Raw genomic sequence first — 13,876 nt, 5'->3', positions numbered from 1 at the left:
GACTCCAACATACAAATTTTGGGGGAACACATTTCAGCCCGTAACAGTGTATTATGGAAGTTCCTCTACTTAACCCTTCCCTTCTCTGCCTTTTCCTTTTGTTCCTTCTGGCAATTTTGTTTTACCAGAGGGCTGTCGGGAAGAGAAGTAGAGATAGAAGAAAAATACATTTATTTTGGGTGAATTTCAGGAAATAGCTGGTGAGGGGAATGGCGGAAGCTGTTGGTGAAAATGAGATTTTGATATTGCCTCTAGATGTGTATTGTCCTGACGCCTTCTATTCTGGTTTCCTGGGCAGATGAAAGCTGGCCGTGTGTTGGAAGGCTGGGGAAGTGTCTATTCTTTTATTAAGTGAAAAGGGAAATTGATAATCCTGCAGCTTTTTCAGTTGCCTGGAGAAATGAGAACTCTATCCTTATCTTTCCACTCTCCTTGGTAAAGTAGCTCGGGGACTGGCTAGGCACACTGAGGGTAGGGGGCAGGACAGGGTAACCTTGGCCCCCGACTGTGGCTGACTCCCTATGTGGCACCTGAGCAGAAGCTTACAAAATACCTGTCATATTGAATTCTTGAATTTGTTTGGCTCAACTACGTCGTTGTTCCCCAGACATTTTTACAAGGAGTTTTTCTTTATCTTTGTTTGTTAATTCCTACCCTTGTCTCCAGTTCTCACTGGCGGCTTATGTTTTTTCTTCCCTTTCTGTTTGTGATTATCAAGTAATTTATTAAATGGAGACAAGCTTAACTAGACATTAAATAATTGCAGGTGTGCAGCTGAATTGAGCTGCTGTCCTGTAACTAGGAACTCACAGCTGTTTGTGTTGTATTGTGTGATGAGATTACACTTTACCTCATTTGGTTACATGATCTCTTGCATATTGTAAGGTAAAAGAATGTTGAAGTTTCTGCTCCAAGCAATGCACAAAGACTGTTATGTTCCCAGGAAACCAACATAAAAGGTACTGGTAAGTCAGGTCTGGAGTCTTTGCACTACTTTCCTGGAAGTTTTTTGTTTCTGTGGACTTTTTCTTGATAGGGAACACTTGAATTACTCCTTGACTTTCAAATGTGATCAGTTATCACATCTTAAAATGATTTTTTTAAACTTTTTTTTTTTTTTTGGTTACCTAACTGTAAAAGCAGAATTTTTCAGTTTCCAGCAAAGTAAGAGATCAGCAAATGTGTTGGACAAGTTAGCTCCTTCTGTGCTTTTTAATTATTAGACCTCATCTTCATACTTCTTATATAAATTTACCCCATGAGTAAGCTTTTATAAATGTGAATTTTCGTCATGAGATAGGTTGTAGTGCCATCGACTTGCTCCTTTTTTTTTTTTTTAAAGAATCTACGGTTAAGTGGACCCTACATGTTTCTTTCTTTCTTTTTTTTTTTTTCATGATTATATTTATTTATTCATGATAGAGAGAGAGAGAGAGAGAGAGAGAGGCAGAGACACAGGCAGAGGGAGGAGCAAGCTCCATGCAGGGAGCCTGATGTGGAACTCAATCCTGGGACTCCAGGATCATGCCCTGGGCAAAAGGCAGGCGCTTAAACCGCTGAGCCACCCAGGCTGCCCCAACCTGCTCCCTTTGAATGGTCTTGTAGTTTATAGTAGTTGCTAGAAGTAAACACCACTTTCACAGTATCTAGCTCAACACAGAATTTAGAGTAAGCTATTAATAAAGGATTGCTGAAGTCAACTATGCAGTAAGCCTAATGATTTTAATAATCAATGTACATGGATTTACTCTTAGGACATACAGGTATAAGGAATGTCATGCTGCCACTTGTCAGCTGTGTGACCTTGAGCATTCTACTTATGTGTCTTAATCTTTAGTTTCTTCATCTAGGTGGTTGTGAATATTAAAGAAATTTGATATATGCAAGAACACAGTATTTGGATGCATGCAGTGTGCCTGGCACTGGTTACTAGATACATTTGTGAACAAGGCAGACCAAAGCCCTAGGCCTTGGTGGGATTAAATTCCAGATCTTATTTTGACTCTCCACCAGAGAGAATCCACTTGGTGGGAGAACATGATACCTACCATTTATGAAAAAAAGTTTTTTTAAACTGAAATAGGTGCAATAACACTTTCTTTATTTGGTACATGTAAACACTGTTTCTACCTAGTACATGTCTGGCTTGTAGAATGATTCTTAAAGTCCTTCCTTGTGCTTATTCTTATCATCTACAGCTGTCTGTATTTATGGTGTTGTCTATTAAAAAACTGATTACAGGGCGACTGGGTGGGCCTTTGGATTGGGTCATGGTCCCAGGGTTCTGGGATTGAGTCCCACATTGGGCTCTCTGCTCAGTGAAGAATCTGCTTCTCCCTCTACTTCTCTCCCCTGCTCATACTCTCTCTTTCACGATCTCTCTCAACCAACCAGCCAACCAACCAACCAAAAGACCACACTGATTAAGAGACTTCATCTAGGCTTTTGGGATTGTTGGTCTTGGGATGCTGACTGTAGAGTGTCCTTCTCTGGGTCTTTGCTTTTTTCTAGGTTGTCTGTCAGGTTCCAGAAGGGGCCTCAGAGAATGAGTTTTGAGTGACATATTTGATACTTTGAATCTCTTTGTGAAAGCTCAGTTTGTTCAAGTAAGATCTGAATGACTCAGAGGAGGACACTGTGATGTTTGGCTTACCTAGCCCTGTCTGATATCACTGCTTTGTTAGTGTCTGCAGAAACACAAGCAGAAAAAATATCCCAGGGCATCAGATTGATTAGCTCTCCAAAAGTCTTTTTTTATGGGTGACAAAGAAAAAATCTTTTTGAGATTTTTCTCCTTTTTTTTATGGATGACTAATAGAAAAAAAAAGACATTGGCAATCTTTCAGAAGCATCGTGAAAGCATTCTCATTGTGAGATTCTGGAGTTCAGGCGTGGGAGGGTGTTAGTGATCAGACATCACTTCCTTGGTGACAGGGGTAGTGGTGGTCAGTGAATCTAGAACTGTATCCTAGATGAATGGACTGTGGCTTCTGTAAAGGCACACAGATGGCAGGCACCCATCTTATGTTATGCTGAATGCTGGACCTATAGTATATGGAATGTTTAAACCAGGGTTAGCACATAGCGCGTGTTATTATGAGGGACCTATCAGGTCAGAGCTATGATCCCATCATGTGGTTACAGTTTGCATTCTTTACTCCCTGAATTTTCCCTTAGGGTGGGAATAAATAATACATGGTAATGAAAAAAAGGCATGTTTTTGTGTGTTTTTTTTTTTAAATTGAATTTTGATTTAGGACCCTGAAGGTTGTGGAATTTGGTTGCTTATTGAGAAGACTTTGGGAGAATTGGATCTCCAACATACAACTAGTCTCACATTGAATTTCTTCCATTTATTGCTACAAAGGCAGGAATGTTTTTTTGAAGCTGAGGGAGGGCTGTTCCATGCTTGTTTATCAGAGCCACCAAAAGTAGATCACACATCCCTGATGACGCAGCTGATACTCTTGCTGCCTGGTTGAGTGTGTCTGAAAGACTTGCTTCCTCGCTGCAGGTTAGGAACATGTCACAAAGCCCAATTGCTGTGGAGATAATTGCAATGAGCAGACTTCACAGGATTGTACAAGGTTGGCTAGTGGCCAGGTTTAGACTGCCTTGGAAGAATTGGCCTAAAGGCAGAGAGGAAAAGTTTAGAAATCTCTTTTCTTCCTCTTTGGTTACATTAAAGCCAGTGAAACCAGATTGAGTCTCTTGTGCCTTTTTTAGGAATAGGAGCATGTAGCTCATGTGGACTTAAACTAGTTGGTATAAGTCACAGGCAGGGGCTTTGTATGGATGTTGTGTGTTGTGCTGTCCAGGTGGAGTTAAATTTGATATCAGAGGAATGAGTTAGCCTAGCAGAGTGTAACAATCGCTTGTTAGGGTGTTCTTCAGCACAAGCAGAAATTTTCACTCTATAATGTTTTTACTGTAACTTCTTATTCTGGTGTTGACTAAGGCTCAGATGGCCATTCTGGTAGGATGGACAAGTTTTACCCATGAGAGAAGTCTTAAGGCTCAGATAGCCATTCTGATAGGTTGGACAAGGAGAATAATCTTAAAGATGGTGAATTGGTCATTCATCGTTCCTTACAAAATAAGCATATTTCTGAAACCATCCATCCTAGCGCAGTACAGATAATGAGGTACTTTTGTTCTCTGACTTTGCTGCAAGCATGTGCTGACTCATATGGAAAGGGCAAAACCAGACATTTTTCCTTCCATTGAATCATTTCACGATGAGGATTTTGTCCTTTAAAATAAACCAAAATTCTAAACTTTATCAAGTGAAAGTTTGAGGGATTTGGAAATGAGGCAAAATGCCATTCCGTTTCTTAGAAAACTTTACTGGTACCTTTTGAGCTGACATTGACTAAATTTAACTCACTGTTTCAGTAGCATCATGCAGAACATCTTACTCCTTTTTCTAGTTTGTGTTCTTTAAAATTTCCTTTAAAAAATACCAACACTTTTCCCTGTCAGCTAGATAAACCCAAATATGAAGTGATCTGAAATGACCTTAGACAAAGCAAATGATTCTGACTCCTAGCTGGGAGACTTTCTCTTCTTGAAAGCCAACCCTCTAAATTGTGGGAGGATCCAAAGCAAAATCGAATTAAGTAAGTCCCTTAATTCCCATAAATAATTTCTAAATTATCCTTTTATATATCTTATATGCAGCTTGCAAGTGAATATCGCTGTTGAGAGCTACGGTTTGTCAGGGTTCAGATTTTAATTAGTTCGTGAGAGTGCATCCTTTTGAAGCTGTATACCACAGGTTGTTGGCTAGTTCTCCAAAAAGCAATTAAAATGCCCAGTGTTATAATTAAGCTTGTTACTGGTTGTATGTTCTAGTTATAAAATGTATTTGGCAATTAAGGAAACTGAGATTGAGGCCTTTGGCTGGGTTCTTTGGGATGTAGCAACTACCACCATAATACTCTGCAAAAAGAATCAACTGGTTTGGGTACCTAGATGTAAGTCATATCTGAAGTCCTTCCTTGAGTATTTATTGTTATTCCATAAGTAAGAACAACCATAGTTTTCTTTTTTTAATTGAAGTATAATTAACATATAGTAGTATATTTGTTTCAGGTGTACAGTATAATGATTCAACAGTTCTGTACATTACTTGGTGCTCACCAAGGTAACAGATTTTTATACAAGGTAAAGTTGTGGAGTTCCTGATTATGAACTATATGTACACGAGACAAAAATCTAAACTTCCAAAAGAACAGTCTTTAGCTGAAAGTCATTTTTAAGAAGCTTCATCTTATCTTTTAAGAAGGTAGTTTGACTCTGACAGTGAACATTTGATTCGTTACATTAACATCTCCATTGCTCTGGTCAAATTTTTTATCTGGTTGCTGAAAGGGAGGTTTGGGGGAAATGCTGCCAGGGATGAGATGTGGTTAATGTCTGTTCTGGAACTGCAGAGCATTGGGAGATTTGGGTTGGCCACTGGGAGAGGCTGTGATGGTCAGGGCTAGTTTTTTTTTTTTTTTTTTTTTTTTTTAAATTTTTTTTTTTTATTTATTTATGATAGTCACAGAGAGAGAGAGAGAGGCAGAGGCACAGGCAGAGGGAGAAGCAGGCTCCATGCACTGGGAGCCCGATGTGGGATTCGATCCTGGGTCTCCAGAATCGCGCCCTGGGCCAAAGGCAGGCGCCAAACCGCTGCGCCACCCAGGGATCCCTGGTCAGGGCTAGTCTTGATGCCAGATACAGTTTTTAGTGGTTTCCTTTGTGTGTCACATGACTTTTATTCTTTGCTTCCTTTTGTTGACCATTTTGGACTGTTTCTTTGTTCCTTAACATCAAAATGCATGGTGGATGAGACCATGGGACAAATGAGTCATTTAATGGACAGGTAAAAATCAGATTTAAAGTGAGGTTGAGGTTTTCTTGTGTATTTTATTTTGGAATACATTTAGCACAGATGAAGGAAAACGTACCACTTAGTTTTGTGATTCCATCCCATTGCCTTGACTATTCATACCCATCCATCCCTATGCAATTAACATAAAAGCGATGGTTTAAAAATGAGCTTAGCATTTTGAGCTGGATAGGAGGAAGGCTTCATAGCATGTTAAATCAGAGAAGAAGAGAAAAAGGCAAGTGTTTTATAATTATTATTTGGTTTTGAAGAATAGTGGAAGGATGGATTCTTATAAGTGTACTTCCCAGAGTTCTTTTAAGGTTGTGATTAATGATACAAATTAATTTTTTATTGTAGGAAAAGTTAGAATTATTAGAGATAACACTGTTTATTTGTAGTTCTCTGGACATATCTATGTTAAGCCTATAATATATCAGTATAAAATAAATTTAAAGGCTTTTTAGTCTGAGGACACTTGCTTTAAATCCATTTATATAAGCACTTTCTATGCCTCTTTTGTAATAGGTTTTTCATAATTTATTTCTAGTCTTGTAAAAATAGAGTAGAGAAAACCAGCCATATTATCAACTTGATTCTTTGAGTTCTACAATTTCCCTATGTACAGAACAAAATAAAACTAGTCTTTGGTGAAATCCTATGACATAAGATTATTGTTCTGAGGAAATGATGAGCTCCAAAGTGTACATTTGTATGTACTATGGTATGCATTATGTGTGGTGTTTTATAGTTCAAATACAACATAATCATCATCAAATAATACACATGAAATGTGATGTGGAAATAAGTCGAGTTTGACTTAAAACAAAAAGAAACTTGGAATTTCTAAGCAGTTTTACTTGTAGATCTAAGCAGTCTAATTAGTCTTATTCATAGCTTTGATAGGCTTTTCTACATAAAGTCCTATTCAGCCTCCCGATTCACGGTCTTTCCCTCCCTTTGTGCCATAGCACCCCATGCTTCCCTCATATGGCACTTCCCATGCTGTATTGTGTATTCCTCCATGTGGCTATAAATTATTAGGATGTGAGCAGATAATTATGCTTTTTTATTTTGCCTTTTATTTTACTTTTTCCATTGAATTCCTTTAAAAAAATTTTTTTTAAATTTTTATTTATTTATGATAGTCACAGAGAGAGAGAGAGGCGCAGAGACACAGGCAGAGGGAGAAGCAGGCTCCATGCACCGGGAGCCCGATGTGGGATTCAATCCTGGGTCTCCAGGATCGCGCCCTGGGCCAAAGGCAGGCGCCAAACCGCTGCGCCACCCAGGGATCCCGTCCTTTTTAAAAAATTGAAATGTCATTGACACCCAATAAACTTCACATATTTAAACTGGATAATGAAAAAAAGATAAACTGGATAATGTGTTAAGTTTTGAGACAGTACATAATCATGAAAACATCCCACAGTTAGGATCATGAACATATTTAGTACCCTCAAAAGTTTTCTCAAGCCCTTTTATAATACTTCCCTTCTTTGTACTGATCTGTTTTCTAGCACTATAGATTACTTGGCATTGCCAATAATTTTATATAAATGGAATCTCCTACAGTTTGTCCTCTTTTCTTTTGTCTGGCTTCTTTCACTCAGCATAATTATTTTGTGATTCATCCATGTAGTAGCATGTATTGATAGTTTCCTTTTCATTGCTGAGTACTATTCTGTTGTTTGGATATACTAAAGTTTGTTTATTCATTTTTTGGGGGCGTTTCCATTTCCAGTTTTCTTTTTTTTTCTTTCTTTTTGTCCTTTCCAATTTTCTGCCATTATAAATAAAGCTATGAATATTGACATATGAATGTGCAGTTGAATATTGGCATACAAGTCTTTATATGGACCTATATTTTCATTTCTCCTTGGTAAATACCTAGGAATGGAATGTCTGTGTCATATGACAGGCATATGTTTAAATGTATAAGAAGCTGCCAAACAGTTTTATAAATTGTTTATATTATTTTACTTCCTACCAGCAGTGAATGAGAGTTCCAGTTCCTTCATATTCTTGTGAACACTTAGTATGGTCAATATTTTTAAAATTTTAGCCATTCTAATAGGCATGCAGTAGAATCTCATTTTGGTTTGCATTTCCTTAATGACTAGTGGTATTGACTATCTCTTCATGTGCTTCCACCCATATATGTTCCTTTGAGAAGAATATGCTCACATCTTTTGTCCATTTTTATTTTTTACTTTTAAGAAAGATTTATTTATTTATTTATTTATTTATTTATTTATTTATTTATTTATTAGAGAGAGGGAAAGCACACACATGAGTGTGTGAGTCAGGGGAGGGGCAGAGAGAAAGAGACTCCAGCAGATTCCCTGCTGAGTGTGGAGCCCTGTCTGGGGCTCCATCTCATGACCCATGAGATCCTGAGCTGAATCGAAACCAAGAGCTGACACTCAACTTAGTGAGGCATGCAGGTATCCCTCTTTCGTCCATTAAAAAAATAAAAGGCTTTTCTTCTTACTGAGTTTCAAGAGTTTTTTATGTTTTTTGAATTCTTTTGTCAAATGTATGATTTGTAAGTATATTTTTATATCTTATGGGTTTATCTTTGCATTCCCATTAACAATGTCCTTAAAAGGGCAGAAGTTTTAAATTTTGGTGAAGTATAAATATCAGTTCGTTATTTTACAGATTATATTTCTGGTATTTTAGCTAAGAAATCTTTGCCTAACCAAAGGTCACCAAGGTTTTTTCCAGTTTTGTAGTGCTAGACTTTACATTTACATCTTTGATTAATTTTGGGTTAATATCAGTATGGTGTGAGATATGGATAGAATATATTTTTTTCATATGGATAATCAGTTATTTCCACATTATTTTTTTTACAAGATTACCTTCTCTCCATTGAATCGCCTTTGTATTTTTGTCAAAATTAGATGATTCTGCACGTGTGGATCAATTTAAGATTCCCTGTTTCATTCCAACAGATTGATGCTTCTCTCTTCAATAATCACACCATCTTGATTCTTGTAGCTTTATATTTAAAATTTTGTTTGTCAACATTGTTTTGACTATTTTGCTCCTTTGCCTTTCTACGTAAATTTTAGAATCCTCTTACTTATATCTAAATATTCTCCTGGGATTTTGATTGAAATTGCATAAATCTGTAGAGAAGTTTCAGGAGCATTGTTTACTATGCTGAATTTTCTAATTTATAATCATAGTATGTCCCTCCACTTATTTTGATCTTTCTTTGATTTCTTTCCATCAGTATCTTGCAGTGTTCAGCATGCTTGTCATATATATGTTTTAAACTTCTTCATTTTACATAGCTTTCATTCATTATATAGCCTTCATTCAGAAGGTTCAGAGACTTCTCTTTGGTGCTTGAGATGTGTTTATATTACATTCTTCTATTAATAGCTTCAGTGGTGTTAGTCTTCAGTACTGCTTAAGTTTTCCAAAGGCAAACTTCCCAGAGTTTTCCAAAGAGGAAGCCAAATTACATTTGGAGTCAAATCTGCCATAGGAGATTATTGACTACATAGGTTACCCTACTTAGATAGAACATCAGTAAATTCTTTAGCTTATATAATATCTCTTGAGGCACAAGCCAAAAAAAGTGATTATCAGAAATGTTCAGAGCAATTGTAATGCAGCTGTGGTTGAAAGAAGGATTTTATAGGCTGAAAAGCTGACTACTTTTTATGCAATTAGATTAGGAGAACACTGGTGGCTCTTGAAGCGCTATCAATGTTTCTTATCCATAAAGCAATCAAGGACATATTTTGGGTTGGAAACAGAATTCACAGGCTGGTAGAGTGCTGTAGTGGAAGGATTCCATAGGGATCATCAGTTCACGGAAAGGGAAAGAAAGCCTGTTCTCTCAGTTACTTGGTTTCCCTGGAGGAAAGTATTCTCAGTGAACTCTTCCTGAAATGCAGTCTGTTTCTATTAAGAACTACAGTCACAGCCCTTCCCACTGAGCAGATTATGTCTGGCGAGGGTAGGCAGTCAGAATGGAGAGATGAGGGATTGGTATTGGGTATTAGAGCTGCTGAAGTGGCAGTTGACCAGTGTGCCTGGTGGGACTGTATGAGAACTTCCTGTGAGGGACAGATGTGGCTGGTGACTGCTTGCATAGACCAGCAGAGTTTCCTTCTGCCGGGTACTATTTTGAGTTATTTATGTGTATGAACTCATCTGATCTTACAACCTTGTGAGGTAAAGATATTGTAATCATTCCGTTTTGTGAGTGAGCAAAATGAGGCACAGAGGGATCAGGACTTTTCTAGTAGCTGATGGAGGTGGGAGAGGAATCCAGGCAGTCTGGCCCTAGAACGCGCACGTTCTTGGCCACGACATTCTGTCAGATGGCTAGAGAATGTGTATGCTATGAGATCCCAGAGAGAAATGATCCCTAAAAACCTCCCTGCTAGTCTTGGAGACCTTGAGATTCAGTTTTCTTTAGTTTTAAAATAAAAGAGACTTCTGTCAATGGTACGATTGACAGTTCATTTCTGAAGTTCCAAATTTAAAGCTCTTTGGAAGATAGATTTTCAAATATTAAATGTGTGTGTATGAAAGTTTCCCTGCTTAGAAGTCCCTTCTCTCCCACAACTATATATTATCTGTTTTGAATGTTTGTGTCCCATGTTTTTTCCCCCTCCTTTCCAAGTAAGACAGACTCAGGTTTCTATCAGAATGGAGTTAAATGTGCCTTTGATTTAGAATGTGGCAATGAGAGATTGTTTGGGTATGCATTCTTATACGGAACCAGGTATAAACAGTTTTAAAGAATCCTAGCCACTAAAATAAACAGGTGTTGGTGGGCAGAGGGTATGGAGTGGCTGCCTAGCTCTGGCTGACCAAGCATTCCTGGGGGCATTTGCCACCAGCAACCTGGATGTGGACATTAGTGAGTATAAAAGAGGAGTTGGCCAGATGAGCTCTGTTTGTGGCCTCTTATAGACATTTTACAGCATTTCAGCTGCTCCTTCTTCAGTGGGCACAGAGCCATGCTTGGCCATAACTCTTATGGGAAATAGGACAGTGTTCTAGACTGTATGGAGGATGGAGGCCAGAAGGAAGGGATGGAAGGGAGCAGAATGAAAGGAAAAAGTAATGATTTTAAATGTACTTTGCTTCAGGTATTCCAGCATCAGGGGAACCATACCTCCAGTAGAGTGTAGAATTTGTGCTTTGAGAAGGGGTTGAAACTAGGTCTTCTGGAGTGTCATGTGGAATGATTCTTTGTTGAAGCGGGGTTGGGGGTGGGGAGCATAGATGATCAAAAGGCTCTTGTTCTCTGCCTTTCTCTGTCTCTTTCTCTCTTACATATACACACACACGTCCTTGTTTTTTTGCTAATTATAGGGCAGTGAATAAGATTCATCTACTGTTTTAATCTTTGGGTATGATTAAGTAATAGAGCCATGTACTGGGTAGCATGAAAGTCTTTTTGTCCCTGCCAGTGAAGGAGGCCAAAGATGACATTTGGACTTGGACTCTTCAGTTTAAATTACTAACAATTTATTGGGAGTCTGTTATGTTCCAGGTATATCACGTGGACATGAGATATGGCATGTAAAGGCTAATTGTTGAAACAGTTTATATTGGTCTAGATATACTTCCACTAGACTGTATTCTCATGTAAGACGAAGATTATCATTGAAACTTATAGTAATGATTGTCATTTAAAACTATACAAATGTTACCCATTCTTTCTGAAAAATATAGGTGTGTATCAGGATCTTTGGTAGGTGTATTTGTTTCCTGTTTGTTGTTGTAACAAATTACCACAAATTTAGTGGCTTAAAATAATACAAATTTATTATCTTGCAGTTTTGTAGGTTAGAAGTGCAACATGAGTCTCCATGGGCTGAAATCAAGGTGTCAGCAGGGCTGTTTTTCTTCTGGAGGCTGTAGGGGAGATTCTGTTACCTGGGATTTTCAGCTTCCAGAGGATTTTTTTTTTAATTAATTAATTAAATTTTTTTTTTTCCGGAGGCTTTTTGTATTCCTTGCTGTGTCATCCCTTCCTTCATCTTCAGAGCCAGGGACTGCAGGTAGAGACCTTTTCACAATGCCATTTCTCTTTTCCCCACTTCAATAGTCATATCTTCCTCTTCTATTTAAGAACCTTTGATATTATATTAGGCCCACCTGGACAATTTAGGATAATCCCTTTAAGATTTGCTGACCAGCATCCTTAATTCCACCTACAACCTTATTAGTTCCTCTTTGTCCTATAACATGATGCCTTCAGAGGTTCCAGGAAGATAGGACATTTGACATCCTTGGGGAACCATTATTTTACCTTCCACAGTAGTGGGGAGCTTTTTCCGAATTTTGCTGATTCCCCTATTTGAGTGAAATTATATAATGGCCCCCTCCAGTCCTTTTTTGCATAATGAATTGTTACATGTGAATGTGTCCTGTGCCTGTGAGTGGCGGGAAGCTTATCATTCAGTGCCTTAAAGCCTCATACCTCTTCATTATGATAAAAACCCAGCCACCTAAACATTTAATGATTAATTGGTTTTGTAGATTCTTGGTGTTGGAACGAAGCTAGAGGTCTGCTTAGCCAGCCTGCCTTGCAGGGGCTTCCAGATGTACTATTGTGTGTCTTCCACATGGCTGTCCCACCTTTGCTGACACAGGGTGGCCTGCCTTGGCAGATAATGTCTTTGAACAGCTCTGTTTTTCTGTTAGGAAGTTCCTGCTTTATACTGAGAGGAAATCTGTCTTTTTGCAAGTATGTAGAACCTATTGGTTCTTTCTTGTTTTACTCTCTGGGGTCATATTGAATAAGTCTAATTTCCTCTTTCACACTTGAAGCCCTTGAGATATTTCTAAAGGCAGCTCTCATATCCCCCAAGTATTCGGACTAAAAATTCTCAATATCTTCAACTGTATCTCACTTGAAACTGTTTTGAGACTTTGTTCCATCCTGGTCACTCTCCTGAGTATGATACAACACAGAGAAGTGGGGACTGAAGGATGATTTAATAGGAGCCTTTAAATGCCGGGGGAATTGTCATACGGAGGAGGCTGGTAAGATCTTTGCCATCACCACGGAAACAAGAGATCACAGGCTTATATTGTGGCTAAAGAGATTTAGGTGTCAGGAAACCTGTCTTAACCTCATGGATTGAGATCGTGCAAAGGACTGCCATGGGAAGTTGAGGGATCTTTTGCCCTAGAAATGTATAAGACAGGCCTTTAACCTCAGAACTCATTTATTTCGTATCAGAGACTTTGCTTTTAGTTAAATGTTCTGCTTAAAGCATTCTTGTCATTGCTTGTCATCTATGCCTGATGCCCGGATTTCCCTCTTGTGTTGGTTCATTGGATGTAAGGTATCATCATGACTGCTGTTAATCACAGGGGGGAAGGAATATGGTTCAGGGCTTTATGAAGGAAGGGAAACAGTGGCGTAGCTCAGGATAATTAATAGCAAGTGGAGTGACAGTTTGATTCCCTGGTAGGGACCCTGGCATTGTTGAAGGAAAAAAAATCACTTTATTCTTTCATAGAGAGAGGCAGCTGTAATTCTGGTTGGATGGAATCCAATTAAAAGGAACTGACATGCAAATTGATGATCAGACAGTGTGAGCGTAGAAAAAGTCCAAGAAGAGTTCTGTAAGAAGTAGCAGTGAACAGTTAAGTGATTTGGCATGGTAATGTGCATAAGAAAAATGGAAACATATGGGTTGGCTACCTGAGCAATTATAAGTCTGAATCTCAGCCAGAAGAGAGCAGGAGATTGGTTGGTTTGGTTGGTTTATAGTACTAAACTTTTAGACATTTTGTTTGGTTGAGGCATATACATTTTGGGAATTACAGATAACAGAATGATTATAAATCAACCCTTGAGGCTTATAGGTTTCCAAATTGTCTTGGTTAAATATAATACTTCCAAAAATACAGGATGGGAATCCAAGCCTGGCTTTTGCAAAGATCTCATGGTACAGATACACGTCACCTGACCTTATGATGTGTCCTTAAAGATTTGTGTGAGAACTG

The 13,876-nt window shown here is 38.3% G+C and overlaps 1 protein-coding gene across 8 annotated transcripts in view; it reads left to right on the top strand.

Moving 5' to 3' along the window:
- AUTS2 (activator of transcription and developmental regulator AUTS2) overlaps nt 1-13,876 on the top strand; it is a 1,128,325-nt gene that overhangs the window by 101,532 nt on the left and 1,012,917 nt on the right. The window contains exon 1 of one of the 8 annotated variants that reach the window (XM_038539033.1): nt 10,740-10,766. The exons of the other annotated variants lie outside the window; for them this stretch is intronic. Within the exon in view, the coding sequence (XP_038394961.1) occupies nt 10,755-10,766 (12 nt within the window). The 5' untranslated portion in view covers nt 10,740-10,754. Of the gene's footprint in view, nt 1-10,739; nt 10,767-13,876 lie in introns of those variants that run through there. 8 annotated transcript variants of the gene reach the window in all.

The sequence above is a fragment of the Canis lupus genome, chromosome 6 (assembly GCF_011100685.1).
Source record: "Canis lupus familiaris isolate Mischka breed German Shepherd chromosome 6, alternate assembly UU_Cfam_GSD_1.0, whole genome shotgun sequence".
Taxonomy (NCBI): domain Eukaryota; kingdom Metazoa; phylum Chordata; class Mammalia; order Carnivora; family Canidae; genus Canis; species Canis lupus.
The sequence above is the reverse complement of the archived record's forward strand: the minus strand, read 5'-3'. Positions and strand labels throughout refer to the sequence as shown.